Source organism: Panthera uncia (assembly GCF_023721935.1).
Source record: "Panthera uncia isolate 11264 chromosome D3 unlocalized genomic scaffold, Puncia_PCG_1.0 HiC_scaffold_8, whole genome shotgun sequence".
Classification (NCBI taxonomy): domain Eukaryota; kingdom Metazoa; phylum Chordata; class Mammalia; order Carnivora; family Felidae; genus Panthera; species Panthera uncia.
In genome coordinates, this window is record NW_026057586.1 from 84,050,650 (window position 1) to 84,066,743 (window position 16,094).

A 16,094-nucleotide genomic window follows, 5' to 3' on the forward strand; every position below is an offset into this window, starting at 1 on the left:
GATAGGTTTATTGGGATGTAACCCCATCGTGAGTCAAAGAAGTTCTGTTTCTGTCCATCTTAACTTCCTTCCTCGCTCCCTCCCTTTCCTCCATCCCTTTGTCTCCTTTATTATGGCCACCCATCCATTCATTCATCCTGGCCTGGCCACCAAAATCTACCTATGGGTGAAATTCAGCAAGCTGCTAATTTATCATGGTCAAGCGCTGAGATTTAGATATGAATTAGTTCCCACCCTCAAAGAGTTCCCAAGATAATGTTAAGGGAGACAGTATAACATAACTGTGAGAGTTCAGGTTTTGGAGTCAGTTGGAACCTAAATTTGAATTCTCACCCTACCAGTTCTTAGCTGTGTGACCTTGGGCAAGCCACTGAACCACTCTGAACAGGTTTTCTAATCTAAAATGGGCACAATGGTACGACTTGACAGGGGAGTCATGAGTGTTAAATGGCATCATGTTTTTAAGGTGCTTAGCTCACTGTCTTTGCTCATAAGGAATGCTCCATAATGGCAGCTTATTAGGAGCAAGGGTCTAAGCAAGTCTTCTCTTAAGAGGCCCAACGTTGTTTCCCCCAGAATAAGACTGTGGGTTGACTTCATTTGGCTCAGTCCTCATGTGTGAACATCTGGGCTCCTCTGCAGATCGAGTATAATCTTCTTAAGAGCTCCAAAGACCACCTGGAAGTCCTGGACATTCACCGAACCGATCAGGGCAACTACCCTACCTGTATGGTCTGGTACCCACCACTCACCAGGGAACTCTTCCTGCTCATTTGCAACAGTGGCTACAAAGTGAAACTTTTTAATTCCACCACAAAAATGTGCAGGTAAGCAGCAGGAGCCTCCCACTGATGCAGAAATCAGTTCCTCAGCCCCCAGCTTATTTCACGTCCCAGCTCGTGGACCCATGAGCAGCTTGGCTACCTTTACTCACACTCACTTTGCAGAGGAGGAAAGAAAGGCATGGAAAAGTTGAGAAATTCTCATCCAGGGTCACGTGGCTGGGAAGTTGCCAGAGGCAGGATGCAAATCCAGAGCCCTCTTCTGAGCCCAGCCCTGCACAGAGATGAGGGACCCAGAGCTCAGTGCCTGAGACCCTGTGAAGGAACCCGAGAAGTTGCTGATGCTTTATAAACTCTCCTATCCTTCCCTCGTGGATAACAACAGATATTTTCACTTGAATACTACCAATTGTGTGATTTTTAAAAAAAGATTTTATTATTTTTTTTTAAGTAATCTCTGCACCCAACGTAGGGCTCAAACTCACAACCCCGAGATCAAGAATCACATGTTCTACCGACTGAGCCAGCCAGATGCCCCTAATTGTGCAATTTTTCTTACTCTTGGTTCCTAAAGGAGTTTTTCAGTTTACCTGATGGCATTCGTGTGTTCCCGCAGTATTGACCCAGCCCCTACCTGAGCCAGGTTCTGTCCGAGGTGCTGAAGGTGGGGATGCAAACAGCATTGTTCCTGCCACCATGGAATTTGCATCTTGGAGGGGGAGTGGAGTTCGTGGGAGTTCTGGGCCGGGTCCATGTTTGAGGTCAGGAGCACATGGTGCTTTAAAGCCATGAGGTGAGAGAAGATTCCAGAAGGGAAAAGTGTATAGAGGAGCGGCCAAAGGACCAAGCCCAGGGCATCTTCAAAGCTGAGCCTTTCAGAGCAGCAGCCTCTCCATCCTGAAGTAGGTCTACATCTGTGCTTGGCGCTTGTGCTGCTAGGCCCGGCCCCCAGGGTTTGCTCCTCCTGAGAGATACAGATTATGGTGCACCGTCCCTGCACCAGGGCTCTGCACTCTTCTTCAACAACGCTCCCAAGTATTATCCCACTGAGGTTCTGACATGCAACAGAAATTGCTGCTCAGGACAGGATGAGACCTAATCCTTGAACCTAGTTCTGACTCTGTCCTCTACTTCGCACCACTGAGTGCCGGTGCAGCCCTTGCTTTGGGTGCATCCCCTCTCTGCCCGGGGTTTGGCTGCCTTGTGGTATGGCTGGCAAGATCAGAGCCATGGAGGCTGGAGAAACACAGAGGTGAGAACTCATTAGTGACCTCACCTGGGAGAAAGAAGTGAGAAAACTGGCCAATAGCAGCTGGTCCTATGCTTGAGGAAGATCATCGTTTTGAAATGTTTCTCAGTAAGATAGGTCCTCAAAGGATCACCCTCATATTCTTCTTCTTCTTCTTCCTTTTTTAAACATTTGTTTCCAGAAGGGTACAAGGAAAAATGACTGAGAAATGCTATGTCATGTGGCATGAATAGGAGAGAAATCCAGCACAACTTTTTTTTAATGTTAAAACACTGGGAAGGAGACATTTGAAAGATACATGGCAAAAGAATTTTAGGACGATCCTGGAATCTTCATACATCATCTTTAATGGAAACAAACCTTTTGGACATGGACTATCCCACAGATATGCAAGTCCTGAGGAAATCTGACTTTGCCAAGCAGATAGATTGGGCATGGAGGGCCCCCAGGCTCAAAGTTCCTGCTAACAGTTACTAAGCAGAGACTTAGAGCCACACAGTTAGAGGAGTTTCTGCCATTGATAATCAGTTGGAAATTAGCATAAGGCATCTTTTTATTTTTATTTAAAAATTTCTTTTCATAAAACATCTTTTACAATTTTTTTCAGAGAGACAGCCTGAGCAGGGGAGGGGGAGAGGAGAGAGAGAGAGAATGTCAGGCAGGCTCCATGCTGAGCGTGGAGTCCAAAGTGGGGCTTGATCTCATGACCCCAAGACCACGACCTGACCTGAAATCAAGAGTTGGACATTTCACCAACTGAGCCACCCAGGTGTCCCTTAAAAAATAATTTATCGAAGTGAAATTCAATAACACAAAACATAAAAACTAGTATCACCTGGGTGGCTCAATCGGTTGAGTGTCTGACTTCAGCTCTGTCTCTCTCTCAAAAAAATAAACATTTAAAAAAACATAAAAACTAACCATTTTATTTTTTAATTTTGTTAATGTTTGTTTATTTTTGAAAGAGAGAGAGAGAGTGAGCCGGGGAGGGGCAGAGAGAGAAAGGGAGACAGAGGATCCAAAGCAGGCTCCAGGTTCCGAGCCATCAACGTGGAGCCCAACATGGGGCTTGAACTCACGAACTGTGAGATCATGACATGAGCCAAAGTCAGATGCTTAACTGACTGAGCCACCTAGGCACCTCGAAACTAACCATTTTAACGTGAACAATTCACTGGCATTTAATGCATTCACAATGTCATACAACAACCACCTGTATCTAATTCCAAAACATCTCCATCACTCCAAAGTAAAGCCCTTTGCATAAAGCATCTTTTAAGTTGTAGGAATAATAAGGCCTCATAACCACACTTACTTGGGTAAGAAGTGCCTTTTCATGATAAATCCAAAACAATTTTAAAATGCATTAAAAAATAGACCTTAAAAAGGCAGTTCGCAGAAAAAGACCAATAAACCTATGAGCAGATGTTCACTAGTGTATCAAAGATGTAAATGAAAGCAAGACATCATTTTTCACGAACCAGATTAGCAAAGATAAAGTTGACCAACAGTGCACAGTGTTGGCAAAGGTGTAGGGGGGTGGGCACTCTCTGCCTGCTGGGGAGATGTGGAAACTGGGGCATCCGTTGGGAGAGCAATTGTTGCCCGCTGTTAATTTGCATCATGTTGTCTGATGTCTAGGAATGTAGCCCACAGACGTCCTCACCCAGTATGCCAAGACATAAGTAAAAGGATGTCTTGTTTGAAAATATTTTCAAAAGTGGAAACAATCCAGATGTCCATTAATAGGGGATTGGTTAAATGATGGCTTGTTACTACGCTGAAACATGATACTGCTTGTAGAAAAGAAAAAAAGAGGGGCATCTGGGTGGCTGGGTTAAGCATTTGTCTTGATCAGCTCAGGTCTTGAGCTCAGGGTCGTGAGTTCAAGCCCCACACTGAGCTCTGTGCTAGGTATGAAGCCTACTTAAAAAAAAGAAAGAAAAAAAATCAGCTTTCTGTGTAGTATCATGCAACTATCCCTATGACATACTATATTTTCATATACAATGGTGTTTCCATAATTTATATAATTTTCACATAAAATTATAATTATATAGGTTAGAATACATAAAAGAAATTCTCAAGTCTCAGACACCAGACTGTTACCCACAATTATCTCGGGATGAAAGAGTGCAGCAATGTGGGGGTCTAGGTAGACTGTCTATCTTATGCATGTCTAAATGTGTGAAATTGTTTACAATGAATATGTAATACTTTTTTAATTAGAAGCAAAAGATGCTAACTTTATGAAATTGTCAGATATGCTTAACAATGGTGACAGTTACATTGGCTCCTACTATGTGCCAGAAATTGTTCCAAGTGCTTTATGTATATTAACCTACTTAATGTTTACCACTGACTCCTGGGGCAGGTGCTGTCATTGTCATTGTCCCCATTTACTGTTGAGGAAGTGGAAGCATCGGGAGGCTGAATAGTTCGACTTTTTTTTTTTTTTTTTTGCTTACTTATAATTTAAATCAAGATACGTTTTACATATCATAAAATTTACCCCTTTTCAGTGGTTTTTACTATATTTACAAAGTTGTGCCATCATCACCACTGTCTAATCCAAGAGCATTTTCATCACCCCAAAAACAAACCCTGCACCCATTAGCAGCCACCCCCCATACCCTCCTTCCTTCCTTCCCCAACTCCTGCCCCACTCCTGACAGCCACCAATCTGCATCTGTCTCTGTGCATTTATCTATTCTGGATATTTCGTGTGTATGGAATTATACCTGTGTGACGTTTTGTGTCTGGCTTCTTTCACTCAGCATCCTGTTTTCAGGGTTCATCTGTGGTGTGGCATGTTTCAGTGTTCATTTTTATGGCTGAATAATACTCCATTTTATAGATGTATCCCATCTGGGGGCACCTGGGTGGCTCAGTCGGTTAAGTGCCTGACTCCGGCTCAGGTCATGATCTCACAGTTAGTTCGTGAGCTCGAGCCCTGCATTAGGCTCTGTGCTGACAGCTCAGAGCCTGGAGCCTGTTTCCAATTCTGTCTCCATCTCTCTCTGACCCTCCCCTGCTCACGCTCTGTCTCTCTTTCAAAAATAAATAAACATAAAAAAAATGTCTACCTCATCTGTCTATTCATTCACCTGTTGGTGGACATCGGTGTTGTCTCTGTGTTGGGCTCTTATGAACATTTGTGTGTAGGTTTCCATGCAGGTACATGTCCCGTTTCTCTTGGGTAGAGACCTGGGAGTAGAACTGCCAGGTCACATAGTAACTGTTTAACCATGATGAGGAGCTGCCAGACTGGTTACCAAACAGTGCCACCCACTCACGTTCCCACCAGTGGTGTGTGACAGCCCCACGTCCTCCACGTGGGATTCAAATCAGTCTTCTCTTAGCCGTGGTCTCCCCGCCTCTGTCCACTCAGGGATACTTGGGGAAGGTCCTCGGACATCCCCACACGGGGTGACTTGTGGCTAACCAACGTGTGGTCCCTCAGGTGGCTGTTTAGCATTTCTGACATTTCACCTAAGTCTCCATGTGTATGAACCTGACCGTGGATCATCCAACCTGATCCCCCTCCGCCCCCGGCCCCCTGCAGCATCCTGCAGCCCGGCCAGCATCTGCCCTCACAACTGGCCCCTGCTCCCCTGCTCAGCTCACCGCCCTCCACCTCCCACTCCTTCCCCCTTAAATTTTCCTTCCGCAGTTTTCCACCAACAGTCCATCTTCCATGCACTTGCACCCCCTGTTTTCACTGCCTGTTCTGTCACCTCCATATTCTTCTCCACCTTTCCAACTCACCATTGCACACCCAGCTCACAGGTCTCCTTCCTCAGAGCTGTCTCTGAGCCCTGAACCTGCCTGTTCCCATGTCTCTGCCCTCACGGTGCTCCCGTGCCTGTCGTCCCTGCCAGGCTGTGAGCTCACGTCTGGGTCCGAGCACCTCACACAGTGCCTGGCACAGAAGGTCCTTAAAAAAGGCTGTTTAATGGATCTGTACTTTGTTTGTTCAGTGCACGTACATGGAGTATGTACTGTCCCCACTAGACATGGGCTGGGGACAGGGGACACAGGGAGAAAACACATCCAAACAACAAGGGACTTTTATAATAAGATTGTAATAGCTACTCGCCTCACAGGGACAGATCCAGGTTTTGTGGGGTGTGAAGTGTGTTCGGATTTGTGGGCACTGTTAAAAAAAAAGGGGGTATATAATTAAGACTAAAACACATCAGGACTCCTCCTAGGCCTCAGAAGATGCCTGTGCGAGCCAGAGTCCTGAAGCTACCATTTTCCAGCTTCAGGAAATGTCCTGCTCCGGGCTCAGGGTAACATCCCGTCACTTCCTCGCCTCAGATCAGATTCCTAACAGAGTCTGAGTTAAAGAAGTCTGACCATTGTGGAGGTACAATTCATTACAGTCTGAGTCACAGACAGTTTTTTCGGAAGTCTGTGTGTTGCACTTGGACCCGCGTGTCAGGCGTCTGCAGCAACAGGTATCACGTCATCTAATCTCTTGGCCAACCACTGAGGAAGGGGTGTTTTCCTGCTTCCTGCCCACGCGTGCCACTCGTTCACCGCCTTTTTCACATCCCCTGTTCCCGTACACATTCTCGAGGCATAATGTTCCCTTCACTCAGCCGTCAGGAAGGAAAGTCAGAACCTCCATGCAGAAAGCATCCTTCACAGTCTGACTTTCCTGGAGCATTTACCGTCTGAGGCTGTGCCCCTTATTTATGGCCGCTGTTAGCCGCAGTTGAGAGCGAGGTTCTTAGCCAAGTGACAGGTCAGGAAATTCAGAATTTAAAATGTATACAGCATCATGAAACGTAGCCAGTCAGGAAAACTGCATTCGGATTTGTGGAATTTAAAAAAAAAAAATGTTTCTTTTTTTTTTTTTCTCATGCAGAAAGACACTTCTTGGGCCAGTTTACGGTTCTTCCATTGAACAGGTACAAATCCTCCCGGTGAAGAGCACCTTGGAACTGCAGAAACGCTACATGGTGTTTATTAACAGAGACAAGGTATGAGCCTCTGCTCTCTGCCTCTGTGAGATGACGCTGTGGGTTTTGAGTGGCAGTCAGCCCCAAGTAGGATCAGACTCTAGGAGAGCCCAGCCCCTGACTTCTGTCCCGGTCCACAGTGCTACTGAAATTTGCCATAAATGAGTGGAAACGGGTCTTAGGAGGCATTTTGGAGCGGAGTTAACTCTATTTTCTGTACTCCCATGAAGACACGTTGTCACCAAAGGATTTTTTCTTTCTGATTTATTTACATGGAAAAAACTTATAAAGACATGCAAACTCGTTGCACTTAGTCCTACATTTAATAAATAATCTAGGGGCGCCTGGGTAGCTCAGTCAGTTGAGCGTCTGGCTCCGGCTCAGGTCATGATCTCACGGCCTGTGGGTTCGAGCCCCGCGTCGGGCTCGGTGCTGACAGCTCGGGGCCAGGAGCCTGCTTCGGATTCTGTGTCTCCCTCTCTCTGCCCCTAACCCACTCGCATTCTGTCTCTCCCAGAAATAAATAAATATTTCAAAAAAATTTTTTTAAATAAATCTATTGAAAAGCGTAAAATCGTGGGATTCCAGAATTATTCTGGAAAACCTTGGATATCTGACTCTGAAGACCAGTGAAATCCTTCCTGTGTCTCTACCGGGACCTGGCATCTCTCCCCTAAGGGAACAGCCCACAGGGGTCAGTGTATGTGAGCCCCTGGCCACGCGAAATGTGTGGGGTAGCTCCAGATGCATACGTCCTTCCAGTAAACAGAACCGGAGGTAGCACGTGAGTGTGCGAGGTCCTAGCCCAGGCCCCAGTTGTCTGAATCTGAATTTCCAATTACATATTCCTCCCTAGGTTGGACTTCAGATCTTACCTGTGGATGGCAATCCACATAAGACATCTGCTATTATATGCCACCCAAGCGGGGTGGCTGGAATGACCGTTTCCTATGACGGCTGCTATGCCTTCACGGCAGGAGGACATGATCGATCGGTGGTGCAATGGGAAATCAACTTAAGGTATGTGTTGAGGCGAGAACCCAACCCCCACAAAGAAGGTGTCAAGTGTAGCCGCCTTTTTCTTAATGTTTATTAATTTTTGAGAGAGAGAGAGAGAGAGAGAGAGAGAGAGAGCATGGGAGGGACAGAGAGAGAGACGGAGACACAGAATCTGAAGCAGCCTCCGGGATCTGTTAGCACAGAGCCTGACGCAGGGCTCAAACCCATGAACCACGAGATCATGACCTGAGCCGAAGTCGGATACTCAACCGACTGAGCCACCCAGGTGCCCCCAGACCCTCTTTTCTTAACTAGTAACAGCAGACGGGTGTTAACCCCCTACAGGCCTGGCGTTCGGGTTCCTCCCCATGACATCTGTCCATACCGATGTGCGGATAAAAGGTTACTATTCACTACTATTTGCAGCGAAGGCAGCGTGATTCCACTTTGTTCGGTGTGGCCCCTGAAATACTTCCCACTCTGTCATCTGCAGACTCGCACCAGCTACAAAGATCTTGCTCAAATCTCCCAAGTGTGTGTAACAGAAATAGGAGGAGTCTGATTTGAAACATGTGTGTCCACTCTGCTCTTCACACCCGCCTGCCCTGAGCTGAGACGCTCTACCTCGGGCGAGGCTGGAAAAGTCCGGGTTGGGGATCAGACAGTACCCGCACCTGGAGGCCCAAGAGACATGGGTTTGGATGTGGAGCCTCCTTTCTGCTGGCTGTGACACCCAGGGCATGCTTCTTACCATCTCTGATCTTCAGATTCCTTGTCTGTGAAACGGTGGGGGGAAGGAGGGTAATGATAGGGACTTTAATAGGATCCTTGTAAGAAGGATTGAGTAGGTTAATATAGGGAAGGCATGTAGCACAGAGCTAAGGGCTCGGTACATTATTTCCTCTCTTCTGTTCTTCCTTGCGAAGGTCTTATTAAAGAGCTTTCCCGAAAAGGGGGGCAAGTACTACAGTAATCCTCTCATCTACCCCGATTCACTGAGCTGCCACCGGGCAGAGCCAGTGCCCGTCCCTCAACACCTTCTCCCAGCCCCTGCCTCTCAGATGGCCTCCTGCCCGGCAGCGTCCCATTGAAGAGCTGGGTATAGACAGCTCAGCGGCACCTTCCCTCTTAAAGAATCCTACCTTCCTTCGATTCCTGGCTCCCAGTGAAAGTGTACCCCCTGTCATCTGCCAAGCGTACATCTTTCTTTTATGGCAGACATCGAAGCTTCTTCCCTTAACCTGAATATAAGCAAAACTCGCCAGGTAAGTCTGCTCTGGATCCTCGCTGGCTTCAGACTGCAGTTGTCACTCTGACCTTCACCTCTGCCTTCACCTAAGAGCAGATCGTGGGAATTTGGGAATTATGAAGCTAGAGGTGAGCTCTCACATTGAAAAGCACTTCCTGAGTGTGTGGCCAGTCCCTGGAACAGCGGAGGCGAGCCACACCCTGCTGAGAGAACAGAATCCCTCCCCCCCCCCCCCCCACACACACCCCTTTTCATTTTTGTCTTCTTCTCGATAATCATGGTAGAGATTAAAGGGTGAAAAACGGCACCCGCTTTGCAATGGCTTCCCGGTGCCTGGCCAGAGTCCAGGCTTCCGAGAATTTCAATTTAATCTGTTGTGGGGACAAAGGATCATTATAAGCTAATTAGCACTTCATTGCTGTTTCTGGTGTCTTAATATGTTCAGTGCTCCACTAATGGGAAGAAATGTAACAACCCTAAACAAATAAACAAACAAAATTCCCTGCTGGTCTAACGACGGTGAGTCGTAGGGTGAAGTACAGATGTTAAGTCCGCTCACGTTCCCATGATTGTAATCAGGGTGCTTCTGGGCCCAAATACGATCACTGCAGCACATTGACCTTCTCCTGGGCAGACCCCTTCCTTTCATCTTCTCCTAGGGTTCATTCCGCACATACTGTGCTGTGCCTTTGCCCCGACTTTGCTGGCATGCTACCTTTTTCCTCCCCTTGTTTGGCACCTATTTGGTTTTTATGGTTTTGTTTGTTTGTTTGTTTGTTTAGATAGAGCGAGCGGAGAAGTGGGGCAGAGGGAGAGAGAGAGAGTCTTAAGCCAGGCTCCATGTTCAGTGTGGAGCCTGACTCAGAGCTCGATCCCACGACCCTGGGATCATGAGCTGAGCCAAAATCAAGAGTGGAACGCTCAACTGACTGAGCCACCCAGGCGCCCCTGGCACCCGTTTTTAAATCCCCCGTTGTTCTTTTGTGCTTAACCTCATAGCCACCTGGGGTCCTGCTGCTGTGCTCAGACAAGAGCAGAAAGACCCAGATTCACATACCACTTTTCCTGCCTGCTTGCTGTATGACCTCAGGCTAGTCCCTTAACTTCTGAGTCTCAGTTTCTCCATCTGTTAAATGGGAATACCATCAGTGTTTTGAGGGTAGAGATTACCACAGCTGCTGTTCCTCTCCTGCCTCCTCCCCTAGGGAGCATTTGCTGAACCTTACCATGTGCTGATTACAGTGTTCACTGCTTCTCCTGACTGAGCTCATGTCCCAGAAGTATGGCTCGGCACACAGTAGGTTCGCAATAAGCCTCCTTGCCCTTTGTGCCCTAATGACCCCCTTTTTTTATTGCAAGTATTCGAAACCCAGCTGAAGCACAAAGGGGAATTAATGAGAAGGTCATGGGCATCTCAGGTAACCATGCTGCACGAGGTGCAGGGGCTGCGTGTGCACGAGGCGCCCTCGCCACTTGCTCTCTGTGGGGCTCCGCTACTGGCTTCATTCTCTGCACAAGTGGATTTTGTCACCCGGAGTGAACATGGCCACTGACAGTCCTCAGATTTCACAAACTGGAGCTCTCACGGCAGAGGGAGTGGGTTTCTTTCTCCAGCTCTGCTTGGACAGGCCAGTCCTGTCCCTCTCGCTCTCTGGGGTCAGTCAGCGGTGGGCAGGAAGTAGGGTGCATGGTATGGTCCTGACCACCAGAGTGCTGTTTCCAGAGAATCTGGAGCTCTTGTGAGCCCCTCCCAGACACTCCTAGTAGTGACAGGCTCCTCTGTGTCGCTTCTGGCCTTTACCTGGCCCCGTTCCAGAGCCACGTGGCTAAAAGTGGTCTCCCACAGAGCCTGTCGGGATTGGGCCTGGACGAGGCCTGGAGGCCACAGAGGAGGAGCCCTGTCCGCTGGATACCTGCCTCGATGGCTAATACCAGAGCCGAGAGCTGGGTGAAGCCTGGGCCCTGCCGGAGAGGGGCCTCAGGCCCCCTGGAGAATACACCAGCTCCCCCAGACCCGAAGGCAGCCTGCTTATGTGGGCTCTCCCGACAGAGGGCCAGCACGCTTTTGTGGCTGACTCTTTGAAGAGGAGAGCCGTGCAGGTGTATAGTGATGCCCAGTTCAACAGTAATAATCGCTCCTCGTACTGAGCCTTCGCTGGGCCGGGCCCTGTGCTGACTGCTCTCCACCCATTGTCTGATTTCATGCTCACAGCCATCCTGGGAGGCAGGGACTGGCAGTGTCCCCACGGTGGTACCCCCATATATCTGGAAACTAGCTCCAGGGTGCTAAATGACCCCCCCCCCCCCCAAGCACTGGAGTAAGTGGTGGGGCTGGGATTCACATCCGGTCTTTCTGATTCAACGCCACACCTAACAAACACTCATCACGGAGGAAAACAAAGAGGAAGACAAAGGGCTTCGTGTCAAACCCTTTATGCGCCTTCACTTTATTTTCGAAACAACCCTGTGAGGCAGACCTGTGACTATTCCCATTTCATAGATGAGGAAACTGGGGCCCAGGGAGGCTGTCGCTGACCCGTGACCACACTGCTTGCGAGTGGCAGAGCCAGGACTCAACTCGTGTCCCTCTGACTCCAGATTCTGGATACTGAACCACTTCCCTGCCGTGGTCTACACCGAAGTGTGTTTTAACAGCTCCACGAAGAGGCTAACGGCCTGATTAGCAGAAATCCAGTTAGTGGACTATTACAATGATTTCCTATTACGTGTATTTCGTGCGGGGCAGAGTCAGTCTCACACACAAAAGTAGGTTTTCTTACCATTTACGGTGCCTATTTTTAGAAAACCTGACCCCATGTTAGAGAGCAGAGGGTTATTTTTATCTGACTGGCATGGGTCCCTTGTGGCCTCCCGAGTTTTTATGGAAGCAATTAGTGTTGGCAGTGTACCTGCACTTACCCCGTTTTTGGCTCTGGTCGCACAGATCTCACGAGGGACGCGGCTCCACTGGGGAGCACTGTGGTTTCAGTGCACAGGGGTCCTCCCTCCCTCCCCCCACCTCCTTGCCTCCCTCAGGGGAGGAGCCGTGCTCCCCGAAGATTGCCCGCAAATTGCCAAGCGCCTGCCCTGTCATCGGTGAGAGAATATCACTACCGTTAAGGCAGGTACCCTGTACCACCAGGTTCCACATTGAAATTGAATTTTTCGTTTTTGGCTTCATTTCAGAAGGAATTTTCCTGACAAGTTTACGGAGACCCTACTTGTACGGGCATCGTGACACCCTGCCGAGGTCCGCAGTGCCAGCGGGACTCGGGCTGGCCAGTGCTCAGGCGCGAGCGCTCCCTAACAGCGATGTTTCTGTCACCGTTCTAGTGCTCTGGAGGCTGCAGTTTCTCTCGGGGGTGAAGACTTGACCCCGTTCTACGGTCTGGTGGCTGGTGGCAGGGAAGGAAAATTCTACAGGGTAATTGTCCTCAGAGTAAACACTTCCTGGTAACATCTAGTTAAGTTTGTGAAACAAATGAGCCCGGGATGAACCTTCTTGCCTTTTTCCCAAAGCTCTTTTCCCCACTGAGCTCAGAACGTACTTTCTAGAAAATGTCCTTGAAGTCCTAATGGATGCTGCAGACTTGAGCCAAAATGTGTGTTGTGTTTCATTGTATTTGCACATAGGAGCTGGAAGACTATTTTTACTATTCTCAGCTCCGTAGTCAAGGAATTGATACAATGGAGACCAGAGAGGTGTCGGAACACATTTGCCTGTCGGAGCTTCCTTTTGTCATGAGAGCAGTTGGCTTTTACCCCTCGGAAGAAAAGGTAGGCGGAACGAAAACAAGAGCAGCAGTGGGACATGTTATTCATGAAAACGACCTCTGGGAGCAACAATTATAGGTCAAAAGTAAAAATTTAACATTATTCTTACGTAAATGGATCAAAAAGAAGGTTGTGGGCATCCCAGACACTCTCCTTAGAAACAGACTTACCATAAAGATATTCCTTAAAGACTTCTTCCTTACCACAGTTTGATGCCAGTAAGGGCCTGGGTTTTGGAATTAGACTGGCCCCTGATGAGTTCAAGGAGATGATGCCCCAGAAATGCCCACAAAGCACTCAGCACAGGGCCAGGCGCATAGGAAAAGCTCCGTAAATGGTCGTTATTGGGATGACCTTCACTTTGTAGTTGCTGTTAACCTGGCCTGTGTGAATGGGGCGCCTCTGGGAGGTGGGTGCTCATCCTGTGCTGTGGGCTCAGGAGACACAGTCATTCCTCATGACCTCACACAACACGCCCAGCCGCAAGGGACCAGAAGCTCTCGAGGGAGAGTGCTCCCCTTAGAAACCGTGGTTACGATGCAACTGACTGGGTTTTCTCTCAGACTTGAGGTGTTAACACATTCTCATTGTAGAAAGTTTGGGGCACCTGGGCGGCTCAGTCGGTTAAGCCTCCGACTCCAGCTCAGGTCATGATCTCACAGTTTGTGAATTTGAGCCCTGCACAGAGCCAGCTTTGGATCCTCCCCCCTTCTTTCTCTCTAAAGTAAATAAACATTAAAAAAAAAATCTTAAAAAAAAAAAGGAAAGAAAGCTTGGAAACGGTACGCAAATGAAATGAAGAAAATACTAATAATCCCACTACACAGACTTAACAGTTTTTAGTATTTTCCGGGGTATCTATATAAAATTTTGTATATATATTTCATATATATATATATATAATTTAAAAACCTAATTGGTATTGTACTGAATATATATTTTTATCCTATATTTCCTCTTGATGTCATTTCATAAGCATTTTCCATGTATTAGTAATTCTCTGAAAACATGATTTTTAAAGGATATGCCTTAATTTTGTAACTTACCCTGATTTAGAAAATAGAACTATAAAGAAGAAAATAGAAATTACTCAGAGATAATCACTGTTAACATTTTAGTGGACTTCCTTCTATTGTTTTATGCATGGATATAGATACATCTATATTTTTAAATAAGGAATTGGCATTATATGGCATATATGTGTCTGTGACAATATATATCAACAGTTTACAGAGGATGTGTGCATATACATGTACATATGTACAGATTTGTGTGAGTATATAGGCATATCTGTGTATGTGTATATATATCCATATATTTGTATCAACATTCTTTAAAATTTTTTTTAGCGTTACTTTATTATTGAGAGACAGACAGAGGCGGGGCAGAGAGAGGGGGAGACACAGAATCTGAAGCAGGCTTCGGGCTCTGAGCTGTCAGCACAGAGCCCAATGCGGGGCTCGAACTCACGAACCGCGAGATGATGACTTGAGCCGAAGTCGGACGCTTAACCGACTGAGCCACCCAGGCACCCCTGTGTCAACATTCTCAGTAACTGTTGTTTTGTAAGCATGGTGGCAAAAATTCCTTGACAATATACTTTTCCCCCCAGCTTTGTTGAGACAAAATTGACATACAACCTATATAGTTTAAGGCATACAGTTTAGTAATTTTATATACGTATTGTTGCAAAAACGATCACCACAGTAAGGTCAGTTAACAGACCACCACCGCGTGTAGCTATCATTTTTTGGTGTGGTGAGAACTTTCAAAATCTATAGTCGTCATGCTGTACATTACCTCCCTGGGACTTTTTCATCTTATAACTGGAAGTTTGTACCCTGGCAACCACTCTCTGTTTTCTATTTCTATGAGTTTGGTGTTGTGGTTTTTTTGTTTTGTTTTTTTAGATTCCACATACATGCATTTGTCTTTCTTTGACTTATTTCACTTAGCATAAAGCTCTCAAGTTTCATCCATGTTGTCGTAAATGGCAGGATTTCCTTCTTTTTTATGGTTGAATAGTGTTCCGTGATGTATACAGAAATCATATTTTCTTTCTTTATTCCCACCAACAGTGCACAAGGGATCCCTTTTCTCCACATCCTCGTCACCAGTTACCTTTTGCCATTCTAACAGGTGTGAAGTGACAGCTCATTATGGCTTTGATCTGTGTTTTCCTGATGATTAGGGACATTGTGCACCTTTTCACGTTTGAATATCTTTTTTGGAAAAATGGTTGTTCGGGTCTTTGGCCCATTTTTAAATTGGGTTATTTATTTTTTTGCTATTGGGTTATATGTTTTCCTTATATATTTTAGAGAGTAGCCCCTTATCAGATATGTGGTTTGCAAATATTTTCTCTCATTCCATAGGCCACCTTTTCATTTTACTAATTTCTTTTTGTTGTGCAGAAGTTTTTTTTAATGTTTTGTTTAATTTTTTTTAATGCTTATTTATTTTTGAGAGAGAGAGTGAGAGAGACAGAGCACGAGCAGGGGAGGGGCAGAGAAAGAGGGAGACCCAGAATCCGAAGCAGGCTCCAGGCTCTGAGCTGTCAGCACAGAGCCCAACCCCACAAACTGTGAGATCGTGACCTGAGCTGAAGTTGGACACTCAGGCTCCTGAGCCACCCAGGCGCCCCCAGAAGCTTTTTTAAAATGTTTATTTATTTATTTATTTAGAGAGCAAGAGCAAGAAAGAACATGTGCACACACATAAGCAAGGGAGGGGCGGGGGGGGGGGGGAGAGGGAATCCCAAGCAGGCTCCCTGCTGCCCGCACGGAGCCCAGTGTCGGGCTCGATCCCCTGAACTATGAGATCATGACCTGAGCCCAAATCAAGAGTTGGGTGCTCACTCAATCAACTGAGCCACCCAGACACCCCACCGGGCGGGAGCTTTTTCGTTTGATATAGACAACATGCTTTTTACAGGCTGGGTACTTGCTTGAGCCGGTCCCCAGCTGACAGCCATGTAGATTGTCTTGAAGTGTTTGGCTGTCAGAGACATGGTTGTGATGAGCATCTCTGTGTGCAGTTTTTGCATACTCCTCTGATTATTTTCCAGTCTC

At 46.9% G+C, this 16,094-nt stretch overlaps 1 protein-coding gene across 4 annotated transcripts in view; it reads left to right on the forward strand.

Annotated features, from left to right (window-relative positions):
- Nucleotides 1–16,094, forward strand: part of CFAP251 (cilia and flagella associated protein 251) — a 67,387-nt gene that overhangs the window by 32,164 nt on the left and 19,129 nt on the right. For 3 of the 4 annotated variants that reach the window (XM_049619389.1, XM_049619390.1, XM_049619391.1), the window contains 5 exons: nucleotides 643–827; nucleotides 6,908–7,022; nucleotides 7,858–8,021; nucleotides 12,583–12,673; nucleotides 12,883–13,026. In XM_049619389.1, the coding sequence (XP_049475346.1) occupies nucleotides 643–827; nucleotides 6,908–7,022; nucleotides 7,858–8,021; nucleotides 12,583–12,673; nucleotides 12,883–13,026 (699 nt within the window). Of the gene's footprint in view, nucleotides 1–642; nucleotides 828–6,907; nucleotides 7,023–7,857; nucleotides 8,022–9,218; nucleotides 9,266–9,297; nucleotides 12,674–12,882; nucleotides 13,027–16,094 lie in introns of those variants that run through there. The other variant, XM_049619392.1, reaches the window with a different exon arrangement.